General features: G+C 45.6%; 1 protein-coding gene across 1 annotated transcript in view; it reads right to left on the bottom strand.

Annotated features, from left to right (window-relative positions):
* Positions 1-22,852, bottom strand: part of LOC115465558 (serine/threonine-protein kinase MRCK alpha-like) — an 806,479-nt gene that overhangs the window by 506,036 nt on the left and 277,591 nt on the right. Inside the window, 1 exon segment of the mRNA XM_030196108.1 lies at positions 6,011-6,159. Within this exon segment, the coding sequence (XP_030051968.1) occupies positions 6,011-6,159 (149 nt within the window).

The raw sequence follows: 22,852 nt of genomic DNA on the forward strand, positions 1-22,852 counted from the left end.
GCCAAGGAATACAACCCCGCCGAGCGAGGATCTCTCCGTCTGCTGAAAAGCACGGGACTTTGGCATTTGCGCTTGAGGCCATAAGATCCGCTACGGGTGTCCCCCATTTGGCACAGATCTGCAGGAATACTTCGTCTGCAAGTTCCCATTCCTCTGGGTCGATTTGATTCCTGCTTAGATAATTGGTTTGCACGTTGCTCTGACCTGCAATGTGAGCTGCTGACACAAACTGAAGATGTAGCTCGGCCCAGTGGCATATCTGAGCGGCCTCTGCAGCCAGTGCTTGAAACTGAGTGCCGCCTTATCCTTCCCTACACCCCTTCCCGTGCACTCCGCTCCATGGATAAATCCTTCTTATCTGTTCCCTTCTCCACTACTGCCAACTCCAGACTTCGCGCCTTCTGTCTCGCTGCACCCTACGCCTGGAATAAACTTCCTGAGCCCCTACGTCTTGCCCCATCCTTGGCCACCTTTAAATCTAGACCGAAAGCCCACCTCTTTAACATTGCTTTTGACTCGTAACCACTCGCCTCCACCTACCCTCCTCTCCTCCTTCCTGTACATATTAATTAATTTGATTACTTTATTTTTTGTCTATTAGATTGTAAGCTCTTTGAGCAGGGACTGTCTTTCTTCTATCTTTGTGCAGCACTGCGTACGCCTTGTAGCGCTATAGAAATGCTAAATAGTAGTACTAGTAGTAGTAGTAGTAGTAGTAGATTTATGTAGGCCACTCCTGTCGTGTTGTCCGACAGAACTCTGACAGCCAATCCTTCCAGGGGCTTTTGAAAGGCCAGAAGCGCCTGGAATATCACTTTCAACTCCAAGCGACTGATGGACCACTCCAACTCCTCGGGTGTCCAGAGACCCTGGGCATGCCTTCCCCGGCAATGTGCACCCCAGCCCTTCAGGCTGGCATCTGTTACCACCAGGCACCAATCGGGGAGCGCTAGTGGCATTCCTCGCCTCAGCATGTTGTCTGAGAGTCACTACTCCTTACTGAACTGGGCCGCAGGGAGCCATGTGAGTCTGCATTGATAATCCTGAAATATTGGAGACCATCGTTGAAGCAGGGAACAGTGCAGAAGTCTCAGGTGCGCTCTCGCCCATGGCACCACTACCAAAGTGGCCGTCATCGACCCCAACTGCTGGACTATGTCCCAAGCTCGCGGGCGGGGCATCCTCAGGAGCAGACGGACCTGGTTCTGAAGCTTGCACCGCCTTTGCTCGGGTAGGAATACATACCCAGAGGCTGTGTCGAACCGGACCCCCAAATATTCTAGAGATTGAGAGGGGGGTCAGGTTACTTTTGGCCAAATTGATGACCCAGCCCAGAGATTGAAGCACTGAGACCACTCTGGCTGTTATCTGATGACTCTCCACTGCCGAGTCCGCTCTGATGAGCCAGTTGTCTAGGTACGGGTGAACCCGGATACCCTCTTGCCTGAGAAAAGCAGCTACTACCACCATTACCTTTGAAAAGGTTCAGGGAGCTGTGGCGAGGCCAAAAGGCAAAGCCCGAAACTGGAAATGTTTTCCCATCACCGCAAAACGCAGAAACCTCTGGTGCGGGGGCCAAATAGGAATGTGCAAGTAAGCTTCTTTCAGGTCCAGACACGTGAGAAACTCTCCTGGCTGTACCGCCGCAATGACGGAGCGCAGGGTTTCCATGTGAAAATGCCGCACTCTTACAGACTTGTTGACTTCTTTTAAGTCTAGGATGGGCCGAAAAGACCCTCCTTTTCGTGGCACCACAAAGTAAATGGAGTAACGGCCGGAGCCGTGTTCGGCGGGAGGCACCGGGGACACCGCCCCTAAGTGAATCAAGCCTTGCAAGGTCTCCTCTACCGCTGCCCTTTTGGCGGCAGAACCGTATCTGGACTCCACAAACACGTCTCTCACCGGGGCGTTGAATTCTATTCTGTAGCCATCTCTGATCAGGTCCAAATTGATCTGAGGAAATCTTGGCCCACTCCTCGTGAAAGAGGGAAAGTCGTCCTAGGTAGCGAGAAGAGGGCCGGCACACCATCAATGAGAGGGTCGCCCTTGGACTCCAGGCCTTGAGCCAGCTGCTGCGGAACGTTTGTCCGAGCGAAAGGAGTTCCTCTGCTGAAAACGGGCACGTGAAGTAAACCCAGCAGAACGCCCCGGGTGGTACCTTCGAGCTTCACGGAAGCAAGGTCTGAAAGAGGAGGGAACCGCCTGACCCTTGGAGGAAGGCCGCGGCCTATCCTCGGGTAAGCGCTGGGGTTTAGCATCCCCCCAGGCCTTTAACAATGTTCTCCAGCTCCTCACCAAATAGAAGGCCTTGAAAGGGCAACTTCACCAACCTTTGCTTAGAGGCCATGTCAGCCGCCAAATGTCGTAGCCACAACAGGCAGAGAGCCGCCACCGCCACAGCCATCTGCTTAGCCGAAGCTCTGACCAGATCAAAAAGGGCGGCAGCCAAGAAAGACAAGGCCGACTCCATCTGCGGTGCCACCTCCGCAAGGGGCTCCGCTCCATCTCCGGGCTGTTCCACTGCCTGTTGCAACCAAGTGAGGCAGGCTCGGGCAGTGTAACAGCTGCAAGCAGACGCCCATAAGGATAGGCCTGAAATCTCAAAGGACCGCTTTATAGCTGATTCAAGGCGTTGGTCCTGCATGTCCTTCAGGGCAACTACTCCTTCAACTGGGAAGGTAGTTCTCTTTGTCACAGCCGTGACTAGGGCATCCACTTTAGGCACAGCTAGTCGTGCCAAATGCTCCTCACTTAAGAGGGCATAATTGCCCCATAGCCCTGGCAACTTTCAAAGGCCCCTCGGGGTCAGCCCACTGAGCCGAAATAAGCTCTTGGATGGAGTCATGCAAAGGAAAGGCTCAAGCAGACTTCTTAGTACTTCTCATCCTTGGATTAGCAGAGGAGACTTCAGCACTCGCAGGATCTTCAATAGAGAGGGCCTGCAATGTACTAGAAATAAGCGCTGGCAGCTCATCGCGGTGTAAAATCCTCACCGCGGAAGGATCATCTGGATCCAGTGGCAATCCCGCACCTTCCTCTGGCTCTCCAGACCACGAGGGCCTGCCAGACCCCTCCTCACATCCCAACCACGGGGGGGAAACAGGGGGTGCGCCACTCTCTGAAGGGGAATCCACCCTTCTGCGCTTGTCCTGTGGCCATCTGTCAGGGGAAAATGCACCTGACGGCAATTCAAGTCCGGGCTCCACTGGAGGGCACACATGCAGCCGGGCCGATTGAGACCCCTGCGGGAGAGCTCTTTTTAACATAAATGCTTTATGCAGCAGCAAAACAAACTCAGGGGAGAATGGCTCACCCTGGTCTCCCGGTTCCAGTCCAGGGAAAATGGCTCTCATATTAGCCTTCGTACAAGGCTCCCCTCCAGGCTCAAACCCCTCCGCCTCAGCGGGGGTCGTGCCATGCTGTTCCAAAATGGCACCCGCTGCCAGCTCCACGGACCCAAGAAGCTGAAGGTAGTCCCAGGCACGAGGAGCCTCCTGCACACAAAGTTCCCTTTTTTGGGAACTGTAGTTTGCGCATCTGTTCCACAGGGAGGAACACAGCTACCTGGCCTGGTGTCAAAGCGAATTCTGAGGTACTCTAGCACCTGTGAGGGGACCAACTGACTTGATATAATTCACCACCCAGCAGAGACGCTCTAACAGGCAGATCACTGTTGCCTTTGACTCCCTTGAATCCACTTCCAAATCAGGTCAATCAGCTAGTTGTCCAAACTGGGGTGCTCTCAGATTCCTGTTTGTAGGGGAGCAGACCGAATGTGAAATCCTCACTGGCAGGAAGTTCCTGATTGGTGCAGCATTAACACCTGAGCAGCATCTGCTGTCATCTGCAGTTATAAACTCTGTAGTTTGTACTCATTTTTCCACACTGTTCTATACAATAGAGATGGCCAAATTCAGAGAGCATATCCTTTTTCCTGATGGGCTCATCTTAATAGCTATTGTAATCTGCCTTAGGAAACCTGGTGTTACAAAGTTAAGATGGACTATATTTAAATTACATGGAAGTAAAATTAAACTCACCTTTCATTAGGGCACATGAAATCACATCTTCACAGGTCTCCTGTTCTCAATCTAACCTCCTTGGGCTCCCCCATCTCCCGCCACAGCTTCAAAACCACAGCCCCCCCCCCCCCCCCCCCCCCCCCACAGTTCAAAGGTGCGCTCCTTCCCGCAGCGATTCTGAATACTAAAAAAAAAAAAAAAGAGGCTGCCGGTAAGAGCCGCATGATGCAACACTCATTCACAGGCTCAATCACAGCCAGACCCTGCCGGAACGGCAGCAGGATGTGTGTCACAGAAGGAGGCTCCGCCAGAGCCTGGCTGTGAGCCTGTGAGTGAGTTTTGCAACACGTGGCTCTGTACCAGCAGCTCTTTTTTTTTTTTCAGTGCTCAGAACCACTGGGGAAGGAGCCTTAGGGAGATAGCGAGTCAGGCAGACAGTCAGGTAAGAAAAGAAGTGAGCTGAGAGTGGGTGCCGGCGGAGAGAGGAAGATACAATTTTTGTTTCTGTTCCTGCCTCGAATTCGAGGAGGGCAGGAGATACTGACAGAGGAGGTAGGGGAAGTCACGGTTGGGCTGGGGAGGCGTAGCCTCCCTAGCCTCTTATACAGGGCACCTATGGGAAAAACTACTGCAGCAATCCAACCTGTGCCAGACATGCTGAAAAACTGCAGGCTGTACCAGCCCTTTTAGTTTCAACAATTTTATTGATAATGCAATAACCACTTTACAATCCACAAATGTATATGAAAATTCCAAGAACAAAACATGTATAATAAAAACAGTAAGATACATTCCATCATCAAATTTTTCACATTATCCCCTCAACCCTCACCCATTGTAAACCTCCCCTTACTCTCTATTCTTACATTCAACATGTTGTATTGAGGATCCAGAAGATAAACCTAGTCTACGGCTACTTTATTAAGCAACCTAAGATACATTTCTGAGGTGTAACAGGATACAATCTTTCATAACTGTTTTAACTGTTTTTACCCCACCCTATCCACCTCTTCCCAAAACTCCCGTCCACTCCTCCCCCCCACAAAATATTATAATCCTATCTGTGGGATAAACTACCACAATTACCAATAAACTGAACACACCACACTTCTTTGGACATCTCCCCCATCCCACTATCAAACATACCAAACAAATGAAAAGAAACTAAGTCATTAAAAATCTATATTGCGGGCGAGGCCACCCTTCTTTAGACCTCTACCTGCCTAACGCTGATTAAGTATCCTCACTCCCACCTGTACCTTCCCCTCTCCCTTGTGTCGTGCCTGACTCTACTCCGTGTTAGATCGTCTTCAATGCCCCAATGAGAATCTATTCAGAATCTGGCTACGCGCCATTGGTGAAATCTTGTTTAAATAGGCCTCCCAAATCACAAGAAATCTCTGCTGCCTCTTAGGGGATAAATGTGCTCCTTGTGATTCCCAACTCATAAGTTTCATGGAGTTTGTTCCTTCAGTACCAAAAGGAGGGGGGGATGATCCAATACCCATGTACCAGTCATTTTACTAGTAATGTCACTGGACGTATTCCGTTGCTCCTCCTATATGTGCTGTTAGGGCAACACAATCCATTGGTCTGGACTCGTGTAGTAGGATGAAAAGGAAGCTAATCTCCACAAGCCATAACCAGAACGGAGCATCCATGTGTTCTCTATAAAATTCACAATTTAAAAAGCCCATGTACAGGACAGTTATGAAAAGAAAAATCACATACCTCATTTGAACTAACATCTAAACCAATAATTTATTAGCAGGCAATACACTTTAGAACTCTGTTCATTGCAACACAGATGAAAATAATTGGAAAACAGTGTCAGCATCCTGTTGTTTGAATGAAGTTCAACTCAACATATTAAGAAATTGATAGCTTTAACAGACTTTCTAGAACAACTGCAACAGCCAAAGCATGTTCAAAGTGTTTCCAAAATTGTAGAGCAATTTTGCTCAGTAGAAAGTTTCTTTTTCTCTTACCTGTGTACATAATGTAATTGATGTACTGAATCAATTGCTAGCACCATTTCGGCCAAATAAAATCGAGCCATATCTTCAGGTAACCTGTCCTCAAACTTACTGAGCAGTGTCAGCAGGTCTCCACCAACGTAGTAATCCATAACCAGGTACTAGGAGAAAAGAAAGGATCTGTTAATGGAAAATGCTTAAAAAATTTTCAAGGACCTTTTGTAGGTCACAGCAAAGGGATATTTTATTTGTGCTAATATATATCCTATATATTAAGTTATTAAACCAAGGTGTAGAAAATGCATCATAAATCAGTAACTAAGTCAATCACTATTTCTAGGAATTGCTTGGCACATTCTCTTATTTTAGGCATTGATAACCTCATGGCGGTCTCCCAATGAAGTGTGTTATTGCTGTTATAGAGCGCTTGAGACATTAACTTATCAATTGCACTCATTTCTTCAAACTTAGTCTGCTTAATCGAAACATGGAGATTGCAGCATCACTGCTGATTAAGCACTATTTTCCGATATATTGACTTTATAGACACATGCACTGTGCACACATATATACATTTCTGTCACCCTAGTAACTTTTATGTTTGGTGTCCTATTCAAATTTTCAGAAGATATCAGAAGGGATTTGAGGACTGACAGGTGCGTTTCTTCCCTAATCTACATATGTTCGGATCATAGATTAATACAAATGACCACAATGGCAGTGTCTAATTCTTGTCTTTGATAGTCAGATTTTCACTTGCCTGCAACAAAATTTTCAGTTCATCCTGTTTTTATACCTTGGTTTATCTACCACATGTTGTCTATCTTAATGCTTGTAATTTTTTAAAATAATCCTTCTTGTGTTTCTTCCCTGTACCGTTTCTCACAAATCTATTTAAAAATATTAAATAAAAATGAATTATAAATATACCCAGTCAGTCCTTCTGTAAATTTCACACAACATAGTTCAATACCACCACAAAAATATGGGACATACTTAGGGCAAATTACGATTCCCAGGATTTTTGCATAGTGTCTCCAACACACATCCCAAACCTTCCCAAGGATTAGAATCCTTATTTATATTCATCACAGTTCCATGCAATTAAATTCAATTGCCCCACCATCAGCGGGCATATGATTATCACTTCTCCCAGTGGTTCAGCACACTATTTATGGGTTCAAGTCTTTGCCTCATATTTTTCTCTCAGGCCAGTAAAGAAAATAAAATTACAGGCAGGTAGAAATAAATTAGTGTGGCTTCCTGGGACTAATCTTTATTAGCATGTTGGAAAAACTGTGACCTACAAAACTCAACACTCCTTAATTATAATGTTTGCCCAAGCTTAAGGAAAGAGAAATCAGTCATTTGTTTGCTACTCCAGACTAAGCCATCAAAATAATATTTAATTCATTAAATTTTATCATTTCTATTTTGCTTAACCAGTACACATTATGGTGGGGGACCATTAGATCATAAAGGAGCAAAAGGGACAGTCAGGGAGATCAATTTCATAGCAGAGAGACTGAATGAATTCTTTGCTTCAGTCTTTATGGAAAAATAAGTAAGAGATCTACCTGCACCAGAAATGATTTTCAAGCGTGGAGATGTGGAGGAACTAAATGAAATCTCAGTGAACCTGGAAGGTGTACTATGTCAAATTGACAATTTAAAGAGTGATAAATCATCTGGACTGGATGGTATACACCCCAGGGTACTGAAAGAACTTGAACATGAAATTGCTAATCTGCTGATAGTGATCTGTAACCTGCGTTAAAATCATCCATAGTACCTGAAGACTGGATTGTAGCCAATGTAAGGGAAAATTAGGTTCTTACCTTGGTAATTTTCTTTCCTTTAGTCACAGCAGATGAATCCATTAACTGATGGTTATGTCCGCCTACCAGCAGGTGGAGATAAACAACACTGAAATACCGTAGTGCTCTATGGACAGCTAGCTCCATCTGCCTTCAGTATTTGAAACTTCCAAAGCAGAGTGTATCCTCAAAGTAGAATAACATGAACTTTCCTCACAGCAAACGAATGCCCCAGAACAGGAGCAATAATCACACAAAGGAGGGACGATCTCAACCTCCTGTAACAGAACAGAAATCCTGAAGACTGTTTTCCAACTTCTCCCAATGAGGGAACATGTCTGCAGGAAACAACTGAACAAATAAACAGACAGGTAGGGATCATGGGTTCATCTGCTGTGACTAAAGGAAAGAAAATTACCAAGGTAAGAACCTAATTTTCCCTTCCTTGTCATCAGAAGCAGATGAATCCATTAACTGATGGGATGTACAAAAGCACTCCCTAGTTAGGGCGGGAATCTGTCACTCCCCGAGCAAGCAATTGCGCTCCAAACTGCGCGTCCTGCTTCACTGCAACATCCAGCCTGTAATGCCGGACAAAGGAGAGCTTAGAAGCCCAAGTCGCCGCACTAAAGATCTCCTGAAGAGAGAGTGCTCCTGTTTCGGCCCACAAAGAGGAAATTGCTCTCGTGGAATGTGCTTTAAATGCGTCAGGCAGAGACCGCCCTGACAGCAGATATGCAGAAAAAATGACTTCCTTGAGGCAAAGGCTATAGTGGCCTTAGACGCCGGAGACCCTCTTCGTGGACTTGACAACAAGACAAAAAGGTGATCAGAGGTCCTGAAGTCATTTGACATTTGCAGATACTGCAAAAGAGCCCTGCGAACATCCAGAAGATGTAACTGCCCAAAAGATTCCGGAAACTCCTCCCTAGTAAAGGAGGGCAGATATATGGGCTGGTTTAGGTGAAACGCTGAAACCACCTTAGGCAGGAAGGAAGGCACAGTACGCACCATAACTCCGGACTCTGAGAATTGCAGAAAGGGGTCTTGACAGGACAGAGCCTGGAGCTCAGACACATGTCTCGCCAAAGTTATGGTCACCAAAAAGACTGTCTTTAGAGTCACATCCTTCTCTGACGCGCGCCTCAGCGGCTCGAAGGGCGAACACTGGAGCGCCTTCAACACCAGCCCCAGGTTCCAAGCCGGACACAACAGCCGCACTGGAGGGCGAAACCGGAGTGCCCCTCTTAGAAATCGGGAAACGTCTGGATGAGCAGCCAGGGAAAGGCCAGAGACCTTCCCTCGAAAGCATGCCAGTGCTACCACTTGCACTCACAGGGAATTGTAGGCCAAGGCTTTTTGTAGACCATCCTGCAAAAACTCCAGTATTGGCAAGATTATAGCCCTCGTGGGTGTGATCGCCTTTGAAACACACCACACCTCAAACTGGCGCCAGATCCGAGCATAAGCAACGGAAGTAGACCGCTTGCGGGTCTGCAAGAGAGTGGAGATGACTGTTAGAATAGCCTTTGTCTCTCAATTGTGCCCTCTCAAGAGCCATGCCGTAAGACCAAAGCGGCAGGGATCCTCCATGGTCACTGGGCCCTGCATCAACAGGTTTGGTACCAGAGGCAAAGGAAGAGGGGCCTCCACCAGCATCCGCCAGAGGTCCGCGTACCACGGCCGTCTGGGCCAATCCGGGGCAATGAGAATCACCACTCCTTGATGTAGCCGAATTCGCAGGAGGACTCGCCCTATCAAGGGCCAAGGAGGGACCACATACAGGAGGCCCTGAGGCCACGGTTGAGCCAAGGCATCCAACCCCACCGAGGATCTCTCCGTCTGCTGAAAAAGCACGGGACTTTGGAATTTGCGCTTGATGCCATTAGATCCGCTACGGGCGTTCCCCATTTGGCACAGATCTGAAGAAACACTTCGTCTGCCAGTTCCCACTCCGCTGGGTGATTTGATGCCTGCTTAGAAAATCGGCTTGCACATTGCTCTGACCTACTATGTGAGCTGCTGACAGAAGCTGCAGATGTAGCTCGGCCCAGTGGCAAATCTGAGCAGCCTCCACGGCCAGTGCTCTGCACTGAGTGCCGCCCTGTCGATTTACGTAGGCCACAGCTGTCGTGTTGTCCGACAGAACTCTGACAACCAGCCCCTCCAGAGTCTTGTGAAAGGCCAGAAGAGCCTGGGATATTGCTCTCAGTTTCAAGCGATTGATGGACCACCCCGATTCCGCGGGTGTCCACAGGCCCTGGGCATAGCTTCCCTTGCAATGTGCTCCCCAGCTGACCAGGCTGGCATCAGTTACCACCAGGCATCAAGAGGGAAGCGCCAGCGGCATTCCTCTCCGCAGCATGCTGTCGGAGAGCCACCACTCCATACTGAGCCGGGCCACAGGGAGCCTTGTGAGTCTGCGTTGATAATCCTGGGACATTGGAGACCATAGTTGAAGCAGGGCAATCTGCAGAGGTCTCAAGTGCGCTCTTGCCCATGGCACTACCTCCAAAGTGGCCATCATCGACCCCAGCAGCTAGACAAAGTCCCAAGCTCGCAGGCGAGGCATCCTCAGGAGCAGACGGGCCTGATTCTGAAGCTTGCACCGCCTTTGGTCGGGTAGAAAGACAAACCCCAAGGCCGTGTCGAACAGGACCCCCAAATATTTGAGAGATTGAGAGAGGGTCAGGTGACTTTCGGGTATATTGTCGACCCAGCCCATAGATTGCAGTGCTGAGACCACTCTGGCTGTGGCCAGACGACTTTAGTCTGCCGAATCCACTCTGATGAGCCAGTCGTCGAGGTACAGGTGAACCCGGACACCCTGTCGCCTGAGAAAAGCAGCTACTACCACCATAACCTTGGAAAAGGTGTAGGGAGCTGTGGCGAGGCCAAAAGGCAAGGCCCGAAACTGGAAATGTTTTCCCAGCACCGCAAACCGGAGAAACCGTTGATGCGGGGGCCAAATAGGAATGTGCAAGTAAGCTTCTTTTAGGTCTAGAGATGTGAGAAATTCTCCTGGCTGTACCGCCGCAATGACAGAGCGCAGGGTTTCAATGTGAAAATGTCGCACTCTTAGAGCCTCGTTGTCTGACCTTAAGTCGAGGATCGGTCAGAAAGACCTGCCTTTTCAAGGCACCACAAAGTAAATGGAGTAGCGACCGCAGCCGCGTTCGGCGGGAGGCACAGGGATCACTGCTCCAAGGTGCAACAAGACTTGCAAGGTCTCCTCTACCACTGCCCGTTTGACGGCAGTACCGCATCGGGACTCCACAAACACATCTCTCACCGGGGCGCTGAATTCCAATCGGTAACCTTCTCTGATCAGGTCCAGGACCCACTGATCGGAGGTAATCTTGGTCCATTCCTCAAGAAAGAGGGAAAGACGTCCTCCTACTGCAGGAATCGAGGAATGGACCGGCGTCCCATCATAACACTCATCTCTCAGAGACCAAGTGATGAGGAGGATTACCTGTAATGGGCACATATGAGCCCTTGCCCCTGAACTCCAGGCCTTGAACCGGCCGCTGTGGAACGCTTGTCCGAGCGAAAGGAGTTCCTCTGCTGAAAACGGGCACGTTGAGAAACCCCAGCAGAGCGCCCCGGGCGAAACCTGCGAGCTTCACGGAAGCGAGGTCTGGAAGAGGAGGGCCACACAGAACCCTTGGAAGAAGGCCTCGGCCTATCCTCGGGTAAGTGCTGGAGTTTAGGGTCCCGCAGATCTTCCACAATCTTCTCCAGCTCCTCTCCAAATAACAGGTGGCCACGAAAGGGAAGCTTCACCAGCCTGTGCTTAGAGGCCATGTCAGCCGCCCAATGCTGTAGCCATAGAAGGCGGCGGGCCGCAACCGCCACAGACATCTGTTTAGCCGAAGCTCTGACCAGATCATAGAGGGCATCAGCCAAAAATGACAGGGCTAACTCCATCCGCGGTGCAACCTCAGCGAGGGACTCTGCACCATCCGCAGGCTGTTCCACTGCCTGTTGTAACCAAGAAAGGCAGGCCCGGGCAGCATAGGAACTGCATATGGACGTCCTTAAAGCGAGAACCGAGATTTCAAATGACCATTTCAACACGGATTCAAGCCGCCGATCCTGTATGTTTTCGTCAGGAAGGGGGGGTCCAGGGGGTCCCGGTGGGGGGGGGTCCAGGGGTCCATAATGCGGAGGGGGGATGTTGAAATCGGAGGGAGGGGGGAATCTGGAACTCGGTGGGAGGGGCGTAGGGGGGCCTTGAAATGGATGGGTGGGTGGGAGGGAGGCCTTGAAATGGATGGGTGGATGGGTGGGTGGATGGGAGGGAGGGGGGCCTTGAACTAGGAGGGAGGAGGGAGGAAGGAGGCAGGCTGGCCTTGAACTGGGTGGGAGGGGGGTATGGAACTCAGAAGGGACAGAGTGAGACAGCGAGGAAGGGTGGGGGATTGCCTTGCTAGCGCCTGTTTCATTTCATAACGAAACAGGCCTTTTTTACTAGTAAGTACATAAGCTCCTTGGATTCTCTGCTCCATTACCTGCCCTAAACAGTGTGTCTCTCATCAGTGGTCAGAATGCTCCAGAAAGGGGGTTGGAGAGGCAGGTCCACTCTTCAGATTGGCTCTACTGAGGAATCACTGCAAGCTCTATCTGTCAGCTTCTAACAGATAAATCCTCTCATCATAACATTCATCTCTCAGAGACCAAGTGATGAGGAGGATTACCTGTAATGGCACATATGAGCCCTTGCCCAAGGGACCACCTACAACACTGCTACCACGGATCCCAATACCTGCATGTAATCCCAAGCAGACAGAAGGGATACATTCAAGAACCCCCCATATCTGTGCCTGTAGCTTATCTATCTGTGAGGGCAACAGAAATATCCTGGCCTGTCTAGTATCAAAACACTATACCCAAATACTCTAGGGACTAATTTGAAGCTAACTTGCTCTTGGGCCAACTGACAATCTATTCCAGTTCTTTGAGGAATTGTGTCTGCTTTTCCTGAAAACTGGACCAGTTGGCAGTCCTCAAGGACTGGGCGTGAATACTACTGCATTAGAGCCATAGCAAAGGAAATAAGGACAAAACATCCACAGCTTCGCAGAAGAAATTCTTATTGTTTCTAGTTATAACAAATGCAGAGTGACAAGCTAACATGAAGAGCAGACAAAGAAATCAATGACATTGCTAGGCTTTGCTATGCCTACACTACATTGTCATCATGCTGTACCAATATTAAATATTGTTGCTATTTCATCATTCAGTGACATGGTGACAGTATTTAGAACATGTGCTTTGTTTTTTTCCAGAGGTCGGGGCTTAATAATTCAGTACTGTACTTTATCTGCCTCATGTAAACAATTGTTTCTCAAACTTTTGGCTAAGATTCAAGTGCAGGGTTTGAGCCACGTTCCCTCTTTTGTCTTTTAACTGACTGAGAATCAGCACAGTATTAAATTATACTTTAGTATTTATATACTGTATTATCCAGTATATAAACACACAGAAATTCATCTCAGGCCAAATCAATTTTCCTATAGTCACCCTTCCAGACATTAAAATCTACAGCACCTCTGTACCAACCACATTGCAGTCCTAGTCCATCTCACTGTACTTGGCTTCCACCAGCCCAAGAAATGACTACTGAACTGTGCCAACAGACAAACAAATAGCACTTCAGCATTTTTCTGAACTAAAGATAGTCTGACTCGCTGTCAATCAGCAGCACGTTAAAACAAAGGAACGGCCACAAAAAAAAAAAAAGCAGAATTCTGAAGTTTGGTCAAACTCATTTCATCCACTGGATGAATAACTGAAGCATCTGGAACCTACAGAATGGCTGAGCGTTTTCGAAGTGCTTAGTTATTCCTCCAGTGGCTGAAATGAGATTGAACAAGCTTTGGTATTCTGCCTTTTGATGGCCAGGCTTTTGTTTTAGAATGTGCTGATAAGTGATTTAAGAGATGGGCCCAACTATCTTAAGTTCAGAAAAAGGCTAAGTGTGTGTGTGTGTGTGTGTGTGTTACATTTTATGTTTATTTGTTTGATATTCTGCTTTTCCTTAGGTAAGGCTAAAAGCAGATTATAATGTATATTATGTAAAAAAATAATGCATAATCAGTTATAAACACAATGAGTATAGGAAATGAAGTAGCAGAATGTCATACAAAAAGAATAACGAAAGTTGATGTTGGGTTGCATAAGGGAATTTATATTTGCATGTACCCACAGTTGACAAATTCCAACACAGCAAATTTAGTCTATCATTTACTATGTTACTATGGTATAAATTCTCAATAATTCATAGACAACAAAACCTATGACTGTACTCTGAATTTCTTCAAAAAGCCAGTTAAACGTTTAAGAGGTACCCTGATATCCTTGACTCATCATGAATCTATTCAAAATTTACTTTATCCACTGGATAATGCCAAACTATTTATAAATCCAATTCCTCGTATTTCCCTTTTCTCTTTCAACTTAAACTTTTTTTCCACCAAAGTAAAATTAGAAAAATGAAGTTCATTCAGAAGTGAAACTAAAATGGATTGTGTGCTTCCCATTAAATCTACCTAAAACTTTACCAAAAGCAAAAAAAATAGCATGTTGTTATACTGCGTGACCAAGGGAAAAAGGTATAGCACCCCAAACAATGAAGCTGGAAAACTGAGTGAAGGACGCTAGGAGAATGGGACATAAGATGACCGATGAGTTTTGGTGGGCTTGGCATGTTATGATTTAACTCTGCTTCTCTCATGAAGCTGTCAAACTTCACACACAGTGCCAAGGTGATGCACTCAGATCCTGTGGGAGGGACAGTAAGCATGTGTTGTGTGGCTGTGTGACCTCTGCTAGCTCACAAGTCATTCCGAATAATTCAGCCTTGAAAGCACCTTCCATTCCAGCCGAGGCTCAAAGCACATAACAGAATTAACCAAGGGAGGTAAGCGTATTTGTAATAGGAGGCCAAAAATAGAAAAACAATAAGACATGCCCTCTTCAAAACTATTTATTAAGCATAATAAAATAGGACAACATGCAGACAGAAATCGGAAATAAAGAATCAGCAGTTTTTATCTAGTAAACTACCCTGGACCAGTTCTTTCAGGAAGCACCTAAAAATCAGTTGCCATCAGAAAAGGCCTACAATTCTGCCATACTTCTGAAATACTGGGACTGCTGACAAACACGCTTAAAATAACTTTGGGCCCTGCGTAGAAAATCAATGCAGGATACATCAGAAAGTGGGAAACAGCCAGGGAATGCTGTACTTCATGTTGAAGCACTCCTTTTAACAAAAGCCAGTGCTTGGCTTACAGCTTATACCTCCAACTCATTCATGTGCTAGCCTGCAGCATGACTTGACTACTACAATGTGTCAGAGAGGCATAGCACTACCTATTGCAACAAATGCAACCCCAGCTCAGCAGAGCATCAGAAATGCAAAAACTTGCCTGGTTTACTTATGTTATATACCAGGTCATTTGCTCCCTGAAAAAAAAAAAAAAAAATCTTTTATCATCCTGCTAGAAATCAGTCCAGACAGATGAGTTGTGTCCTTCCATCAGCAGACATAGGTAGAGATACTGAACTCTTCCAGTGATATATGTAGAGTAGAACACTCCAAACTTTCTCTATCTTCATCAGATGGTGTATGCTGGTCTGGTACAGCAGGTTTTCCTTGTTACAGGCCTGACTATACAGGGCACAGTTCACAGCCTGCAGTCTCTAAGGTCAAGTCTTTGGCTGGTGTATCTTCTGGGATTTGGCCACAGCCCTTACTTCAGTTGTGCCTGAAGGAGTTTATCCATCCTCAGTCTCAAGCACTAGCTCTCACTGCTGTTGGCGCTCACTCAGAGAACTCCCAGAAGGGGATTACAGAACTCTCGAACATCCTCCCAGTACTTCTTCCTTTACTTCAGGCCTGCTGGTCCCTTGGCACTGTTCCCACACATTGGAAACATGCCTTGGCCTACCCTCTGCTCAAGAAATCTCACCTAGTGTTACGTCTGTGGTCGTGACCACCCTCAGACTTACCTTATTTCTGGGGGTCAGCATCTGTGCTGGCTCCTGTCTGTTTCTGTGTTAGTTTTGTCTCTGTCTCTGTGTGCTGATTGCTTCACTAGACTTCACCTGTGTGGGCTATGCCTCTCTGAGGAGCCAGCATCTAAGATGGCTCCCGCTTGTTTTGTTCCAGCTTCCAAGATGGCTCCTGCTTGCCCTTCCTGTGTGTTCACTTCCTAAGTGTTCCAAGCCTCTCCTTGGTGTGAGTGTGTTCCCTGCTCCTGTCCTGCAGTAGGTGACATCATTAGTCCTGCAGTAGGTACTTGCATTCAGGGCCTTTGCATGGTGTTATGCTATAGGTTGTCAGGTTAGTGAGTGCACTGCTGCACTGCTACTTAGCCTATCTCTGGGGCTTTTGCCCATCTGCTACTTTGTGTCTGTGGACTGCTAGTCCTTCTGTGTGGGCTCTGCCCTTCTGCTCTGTGTCTGTGGACTGTTAGTCCTTCTATTACCTTGCTCTGTGTTTGGAGTCTGAAGCTTCAGCCATTTTCTCTCTGTGTTTGGAGTCTGAAGCTTCAGCCCTGACCCTGTTATCCCTGGTTAATTCCTCTGCCAACTGCCTGCCCAAAGACTCAGTTAGCTCATGGTTTATTCTTCTCTGCTTGCTGCCTGTCTCTGACTCTTACCTGAACCCGGATATTCTCTGCTTGCTGCCTGTCTCTGACTACAGCCTGAACCTGGATATTCTTTGCCTGCTGCCTGTCTATGACTATAGCCTGAACCCTGATACTCTGTGTGCTTTTGCCAAGCTTGTCTGCATATCCTGAACCCTGCTTCTGCCTAGCTAGTGTGTACATCCTGAGTGTATATCCTGAATCCTGTCTCTGCCTAGCTAGTGTGTTTAACCTGAGTGTATTCCTTGCCCCCTGCTCCTGCCAAGCCTTTGTGTACATCGTATCTCCTTAGTCTGTCTTGTGTTTCTGACTTAGTGGCTGCATGCAGCTTTCAGTCATAGTCCAGTTCCGTGCCCAGCCTCCCTCGTGTATCCCAGACCCAGGGTGGGTCCTCTGGATCTTCAGTTCCTGCCGTATCCTGCAAGTCCTGTCGGCCACCCGCACTCCGGAGCTCAACTCCGGAGGAACGGTGGCCAGGTGCAGGTGAAGCTATTCCTGTTCTGCTTGTTCTAGTTGCCTGCCTCAGTACTACTCCAGTCCAGAGTTCCAGTCCTGCTCTTCTGTATATCCAGTTCTAGGGTGGTCTTGCCTGCCGCTCCTCGGCAGTGGCCCAAGAGCTCACGAATTCTGGTTCTGCCTCGAGGACCCGACACCTAGACCCCAGTAATTTTTATCCCATTTTTAACTTTCCTTTTTTCAGTAAAATTTTGGACAAACTTGTCCTTGCTCGGCCCTATCAGTCTGGTTTTCGCTCCCATCACAGCACCAAAACCCTTCTGGCACTTTATACCATCCATGTTGACCTGGACCACAATTTTTCAGTTATCTTTCTTATCGTTCTTCAGCATTTGACCTGATGGATCACACTCTTCTTGTTTGCCGTCGTCATGACATTGGTATTGCTGCCTCTGTCCTTGTGTGTTTTTCAAGTTACCTCTGAGATCGTTCCTTTCAATTCACTCACAATTCGGGTCACTCCCCTTCTTTCCCCATTCGATCAGATGTCCCACAGGAATTCTTTCTCCAACCTTGTTTAATATCTTTCTTTCACCTCTCCTTACGCTCATTCAGGAACTGGATTGTCTTCTTTGTTGCTACATTGATGACATTCAGATATTCTACCGTGTCTCCGATCCTCATGCTCCTCTTACTGTCCTGAACTCTTGTCTTTCTGCTGTCTCTATCTGGCTCAGGGATCATGGGGGATCACGGTCTTTTTCTAAACTCTTGTAAATGCAAACCTATTGTCTTCTCTAGTCCTCACACCTCCCTTCCGCTTGCTCCCCTCCTTGGTTCCCAGCCACTTCCCTTTCACAATTCTGTCAAAATTCTATGTGTTATCTTCGATTCCAGACTCACTTTCAAAGCACAGATTGACTCTAGAGTTCATTTCTCTTTATTCACACACCATCATATTTATTCTGTTCATCAGTTCCCCCCCCCCCCCCCCCCCCGCAATCCATTCGCTCTCTGTTGTTGGCTCTGGTGATTACTTGTATTGGCTACTGTAATTCCCTCTATGCTGGTCTTCCTCTCTCCTCAATCACATGCCTCCAATTGATTCAGTCTACCGCTGTTAAACTTCTTCACTGTGCACATTGTTTTGACCACGTTACTCCTCCTTTTTGCCTAGAACACTGGCTTCCTGTCTGTGCCGGCATTCGTTTCAAGATTCCCATGTTAGTCTTTAAACATTGCTTTCCCCATGCCTTATCTGAACAAATTGTTCATTCCCTATGCCCCCCTCCAGGTGTCCACGCTGTTCATCAGTCTTCTTTGTGTCCCTTCTTTATCTGCTTTGCATCTCTCTCTCTCGTGACACTGCATTTAGCTATCTGGGCCCCAAGCTCTGGAAGTGTCCCTTCTGCACTTATATCCGTTCCTTTGCCGTATTTAAAGACTCTTCTGAAAACCTAACTTATTTCTGATTCGTTTGATTCTATTCTAACATGAACCTTGTCTCTCTCCTTTTATCTGCTTCTTCTCCTTTCTGCCCTTATATTCTGTTTTCCTATCCCTCCCCCTTGTCCCTCCCTTCTATCCCATTCCCTCCTTTTCCTTCACCTTCATCAGCAGTCCCAGAATTTTTTTTTATTTTAACTATTGTTGTAAACCGCTTAGTCGCCTGTCAAGGATCAATTTGCAGTATATCAAATGTTTAGATAGATAGATAGATAGATAGATAGATAGATAGATAGATAGATAGATAGATAGATAGATAGATAGATAGATGACATGGTGGGTCTAGCTACACAACTAGATTGGGTTTCTCAATCAAGAATTTCTCTGGAGAAACTTAAGTGTATACGGGAGGATCAGCTTAAAGAAGACAAAACAAAGGCGAAGAAACATTTAAATTATAAGCTCACAAAACAAGGCTTCAGGTCCAGACAAAAACCAGGGCAGGGCAACTTAAGGAAGAGTCAGAAGTTACAAAAGGACTGGCAAACTGGACTTTGAGTTGATTCAAGAGCAATTTGAGTTAGAGGAAAAGGCTGGACTTCAGAATGCTCTGGTTCAGGTGACTAATGAAGTTGTTCATGGAAAATTATTAGCTGAGTACAGTACTGGAATTGAAGGCGTCACTGTAGAAGGAAAGCAATTTGCCTTATACTAGGAAGGAGGCCCAAGTTGGCAGATTACTTATCTAATGCAGCCACATGTCTCTCCTAAGCCATGTTGCTTCTAACAAACAATGCTCCTCAAAAACGCGGTACCTGAAACCCGACTGTGCGCCGACTTTCGTGTGGCACTACTTTGAGGATTGGGGATTTACTGGTGATTTCAAAGCAAAAGAAAGGCTGTCTTGTTCATTACTCCTCTAGCAAACTTTATATAGTGAATAGTGTCCATTTTTTTTGTTACAATTGGCTTCTTTAGTACTTACTAGAAATTATTTTGTGTTTAACAATTATTTTTATTTACAGGTGTTTGGCACAACTCTGTGTACAGCTATGGCTCCAAATGTGGCAAACTTATGCATTTCTCAATTTGAAAAAACTTTTTGTATGACTAATTGGTTTCAAAATATAATTGTTTGGAAGAGATTTATTGATGATATTTTTTGGCAATGGAATTCTTCTCGAACAGTTTTAGATGCATTTTTGATTTGGCTAGAACAATTAAACCCTAATTTAATGTTCTCAGCAACTGTTCAGTCCCAACAAATTCCTTTTTTGGGCACAATGGTGTCCAACTAAATCCACCAAAAAGAATGGAACTACAGGGCAAACAGCTAATTGCACCAGCAAAATTGTAAAAAGATGCCCTATTGTGATTGTTTAATTTTTAAGGTATATTTATCCCTACCAAGACGGTAGTCCACCCACCAATACCTAGGAGTAAACAAATCACCCAAGGCTACGTCAGTTTGCTCTTTATTAGATACCTCATCAAGTATTTGTACAATTAACACATCAGTGATATCTCACTGGGAGTACAGAATATTGCTACATGAAATTACCTCTATATCTGACACTCCAAAGAATATACACGTGTCATGTACAACCAATTAGTTATGGGAATATAGTACCACAACTACACATAGGTGTTCTCTGGGACTGAGTCTCTAATGCCAAAGCCAATTAGTAGATATAAAAGACTCAAAGCTATTTATGAGAAAGCACTTGGATTACTTGCAAATTCAGATACAATTGATTGGTTTCTCATGTGAGAGAGCAGCTCGGGTGGTTCAAAGGTACCAGCTGTGGCTCTCTCTCTCTCTTGAAGCAGGAAGTACAATCACTTATATGCGCTCATTAACATAACAGGTCATACATAGACAATCTGAGAACAAGCTCATCTATTGGATATTCTAATATAATGGTTAACACTGATTGGTTATGGTAATTAATGAGTTGATTAGTATTTACTGGAAAAGTCAACAATAGACTAGCTTTTACTGGAAGACTAAGTCATCTTCCTGAGGTGCCATCTTGTTCTGTTTTTCAAAAACATCTGTAACCACAATGTTGCTAAACGATGATACTCTGTTTTTCCACTCACGCCCGTGCCTCATTCTGCTGCCTCAGAATGTCACAACAGATCAATCACACTGAAGTTCAGGTTAAAGACATGGGCCTGTAAGATTTTTCCTCATTTTAGATCCTGAACCAAAGTCTCAGACCTTGAGCCAAAGCTCACAGCTGTAATAATAATATACAGTTTAAATTTAAACTTGAGCGATTTAAATCAGTAGGAAAAAGACCTCAGCAGTCAGTGGCCAGCTGTATATATGGTCACTTAGAAACTTCTTGAGACCTTTCTTATCAGCTGCCTTTCATGACCTTTTTTCATTCATAGATCTCAAAAAAACCTCCTTTATGACATTTTTTCTTATTTTCACTTTAATATTGCACTATTAGGATGTGTATTAGTATGTTGTTAACCACACTAAACACCTTTAACAACACCATGAACACTTATTTTGCATGGCACTGCAATCCCAACAGAGGCTTGCCATTTTACTATAGCTTCTCCAGGAAATGGCCAGCCTCACTGTGTTCTTTAACATATCGTGGTTACAATTCAGTGTTCCATGTCTGCTCTCACACTTTCATCATGGATCCTTGTTATATTATACGGCTCATCATATGACACTATGGATAAGTTTATGTGTACTCTTTCTGAGAAGTTCTGAGAGAAGAGGACATTTCTCTGGTAAGTGAACACTACTTTGCTTGTGCTTTGGAAACTTAAAGATTGGGGTTTAAAGGAGGAATTGTAGGTTAGTGTTAGGCAAACTTAAAAAGCAAATTTCAACAGCTAATCTCCATAGTCTTTTCCACTTAGTTTTAAAAGCCTTGTACCACAGCATTAACAGATAGAATCTAACAGCCACTGCAGGATCTAATTTAGTATTAAGGGTGAATAAAAAGAGAGAGAGAGGGGGAAAAGCAAGCAGGGCCTAGTTTAGAGGAATAAAGAGAGAGAGAGAGAGAGAGAGAGAAAAGCAAGCACCATTAACTAGTTGCCATAGTGTATAAACCCCTTCCCCACAGTTCTAAACTGAAACCTTTTCTAGAAGTAGGAACTCCTTTGTTCTAAACGGCAGTTATTTTTCTTTTCCTTGGCTGCTGGAGAGTTAGCTCATCCAGTGACCTAGTTTTAAACTGAAACCTTTTCTAGAGGTAGGAACTCCTTTGTTCTAAACGGCAGTTATTTTTCTTTTCCTTGGCTGCTGGAGAGTTATCTCATCCAGTGTCCTCAATTAAGTGATAATTAAGGTGTGAGGGAAGTAGAATACTTGCATAGGTTGCTCAAAAGAGGCCCCTTAGATTCAAAAGTATATAAAGAGGGAAGGTCCCACTGAACTTTCTTTCTGACAAGTTCTGAGAGAAGAGGACATTTCTCTGGTAAGTGAACACTACTTTGCTTGTGCTTTGGGAACTTAAAGATTGGGGTTTAAAGGAGGAATTGTAGGTTAGTGTTAGGCAAACTTAAAAAGCAAATTTCAACAGCTAACAGAAAACAGCTAATCTCCATAGTCTTTTCCACTTAGTTTTAAAAGCCTTGTACCACAGCATTAACAGATAGAATCTAACAGCCACTGCAGGATCTAATTTAGTATTGAGGGTGAATAAAGAGAGAGAGACAGGGGGGGAAAAGCAAGCAAGGCCTAGTTTAGAGGAATAAAAAGAGAGAGAGAGAGAAAAGCAAGCACCATTAACTAGTTGCCATAGTGTACAAACCCCTTCCACACAGTTTTAAACTGAACTTTTCTCTAGAAATAGGCATTTTCCACATAGTTTTAAACTGAAACCTTTTCTAGAAGTAGGAACTCCTTTGTTCTAAACGGCAGTTATTTTTCTTTTCCTTGGCTGCTGGAGAGTTAGCTCATCCAGTGACCTAGTTTTAAACTGAAACCTTTTCTAGAGGTAGGAACTCCTTTGTTCTAAACGGCAGTTATTTTTCTTTTCCTTGGCTGCTGGAGAGTTAGCTCATCCAGTGACCTAGTTTTAAACTGAAACCTTTTTTAGAGGTAGGAACTCCTTTGTTCTAAACGGCAGTTATTTTTCTTTTCCTTGGCTGCTGGAGAGTTAGCTCATCCAGTGACCTAGTTTTAAACTGAAACCTTTTTTAGAGGTAGGAACTCCTTTGTTCTAAACGGCAGTTATTTTTCTTTTCCTTGGCTGCTGGAGAGTTATCTCATCCAGTGACCTCAATTAAGTGATAATTAAGGTGTGGGGGAAGTAGAATACTTGCATAGGTTGCTCAAAAGAGGCCCCTTAGATTCAAAAGTATATAAAGAGGGAAGGTCCCACTGAACTTTCTTTCTGACAAGTTCTGAGAGAAGAGGACATTTCTCTGGTAAGTGAACACTACTTTGCTTGTGCTTTGGGAACTTAAAGATTGGGGTTTAAAGGAGGAATTGTAGG

This window comes from Microcaecilia unicolor, chromosome 3 (genome assembly GCF_901765095.1).
Source record: "Microcaecilia unicolor chromosome 3, aMicUni1.1, whole genome shotgun sequence".
In the NCBI taxonomy this organism is placed as follows: domain Eukaryota; kingdom Metazoa; phylum Chordata; class Amphibia; order Gymnophiona; family Siphonopidae; genus Microcaecilia; species Microcaecilia unicolor.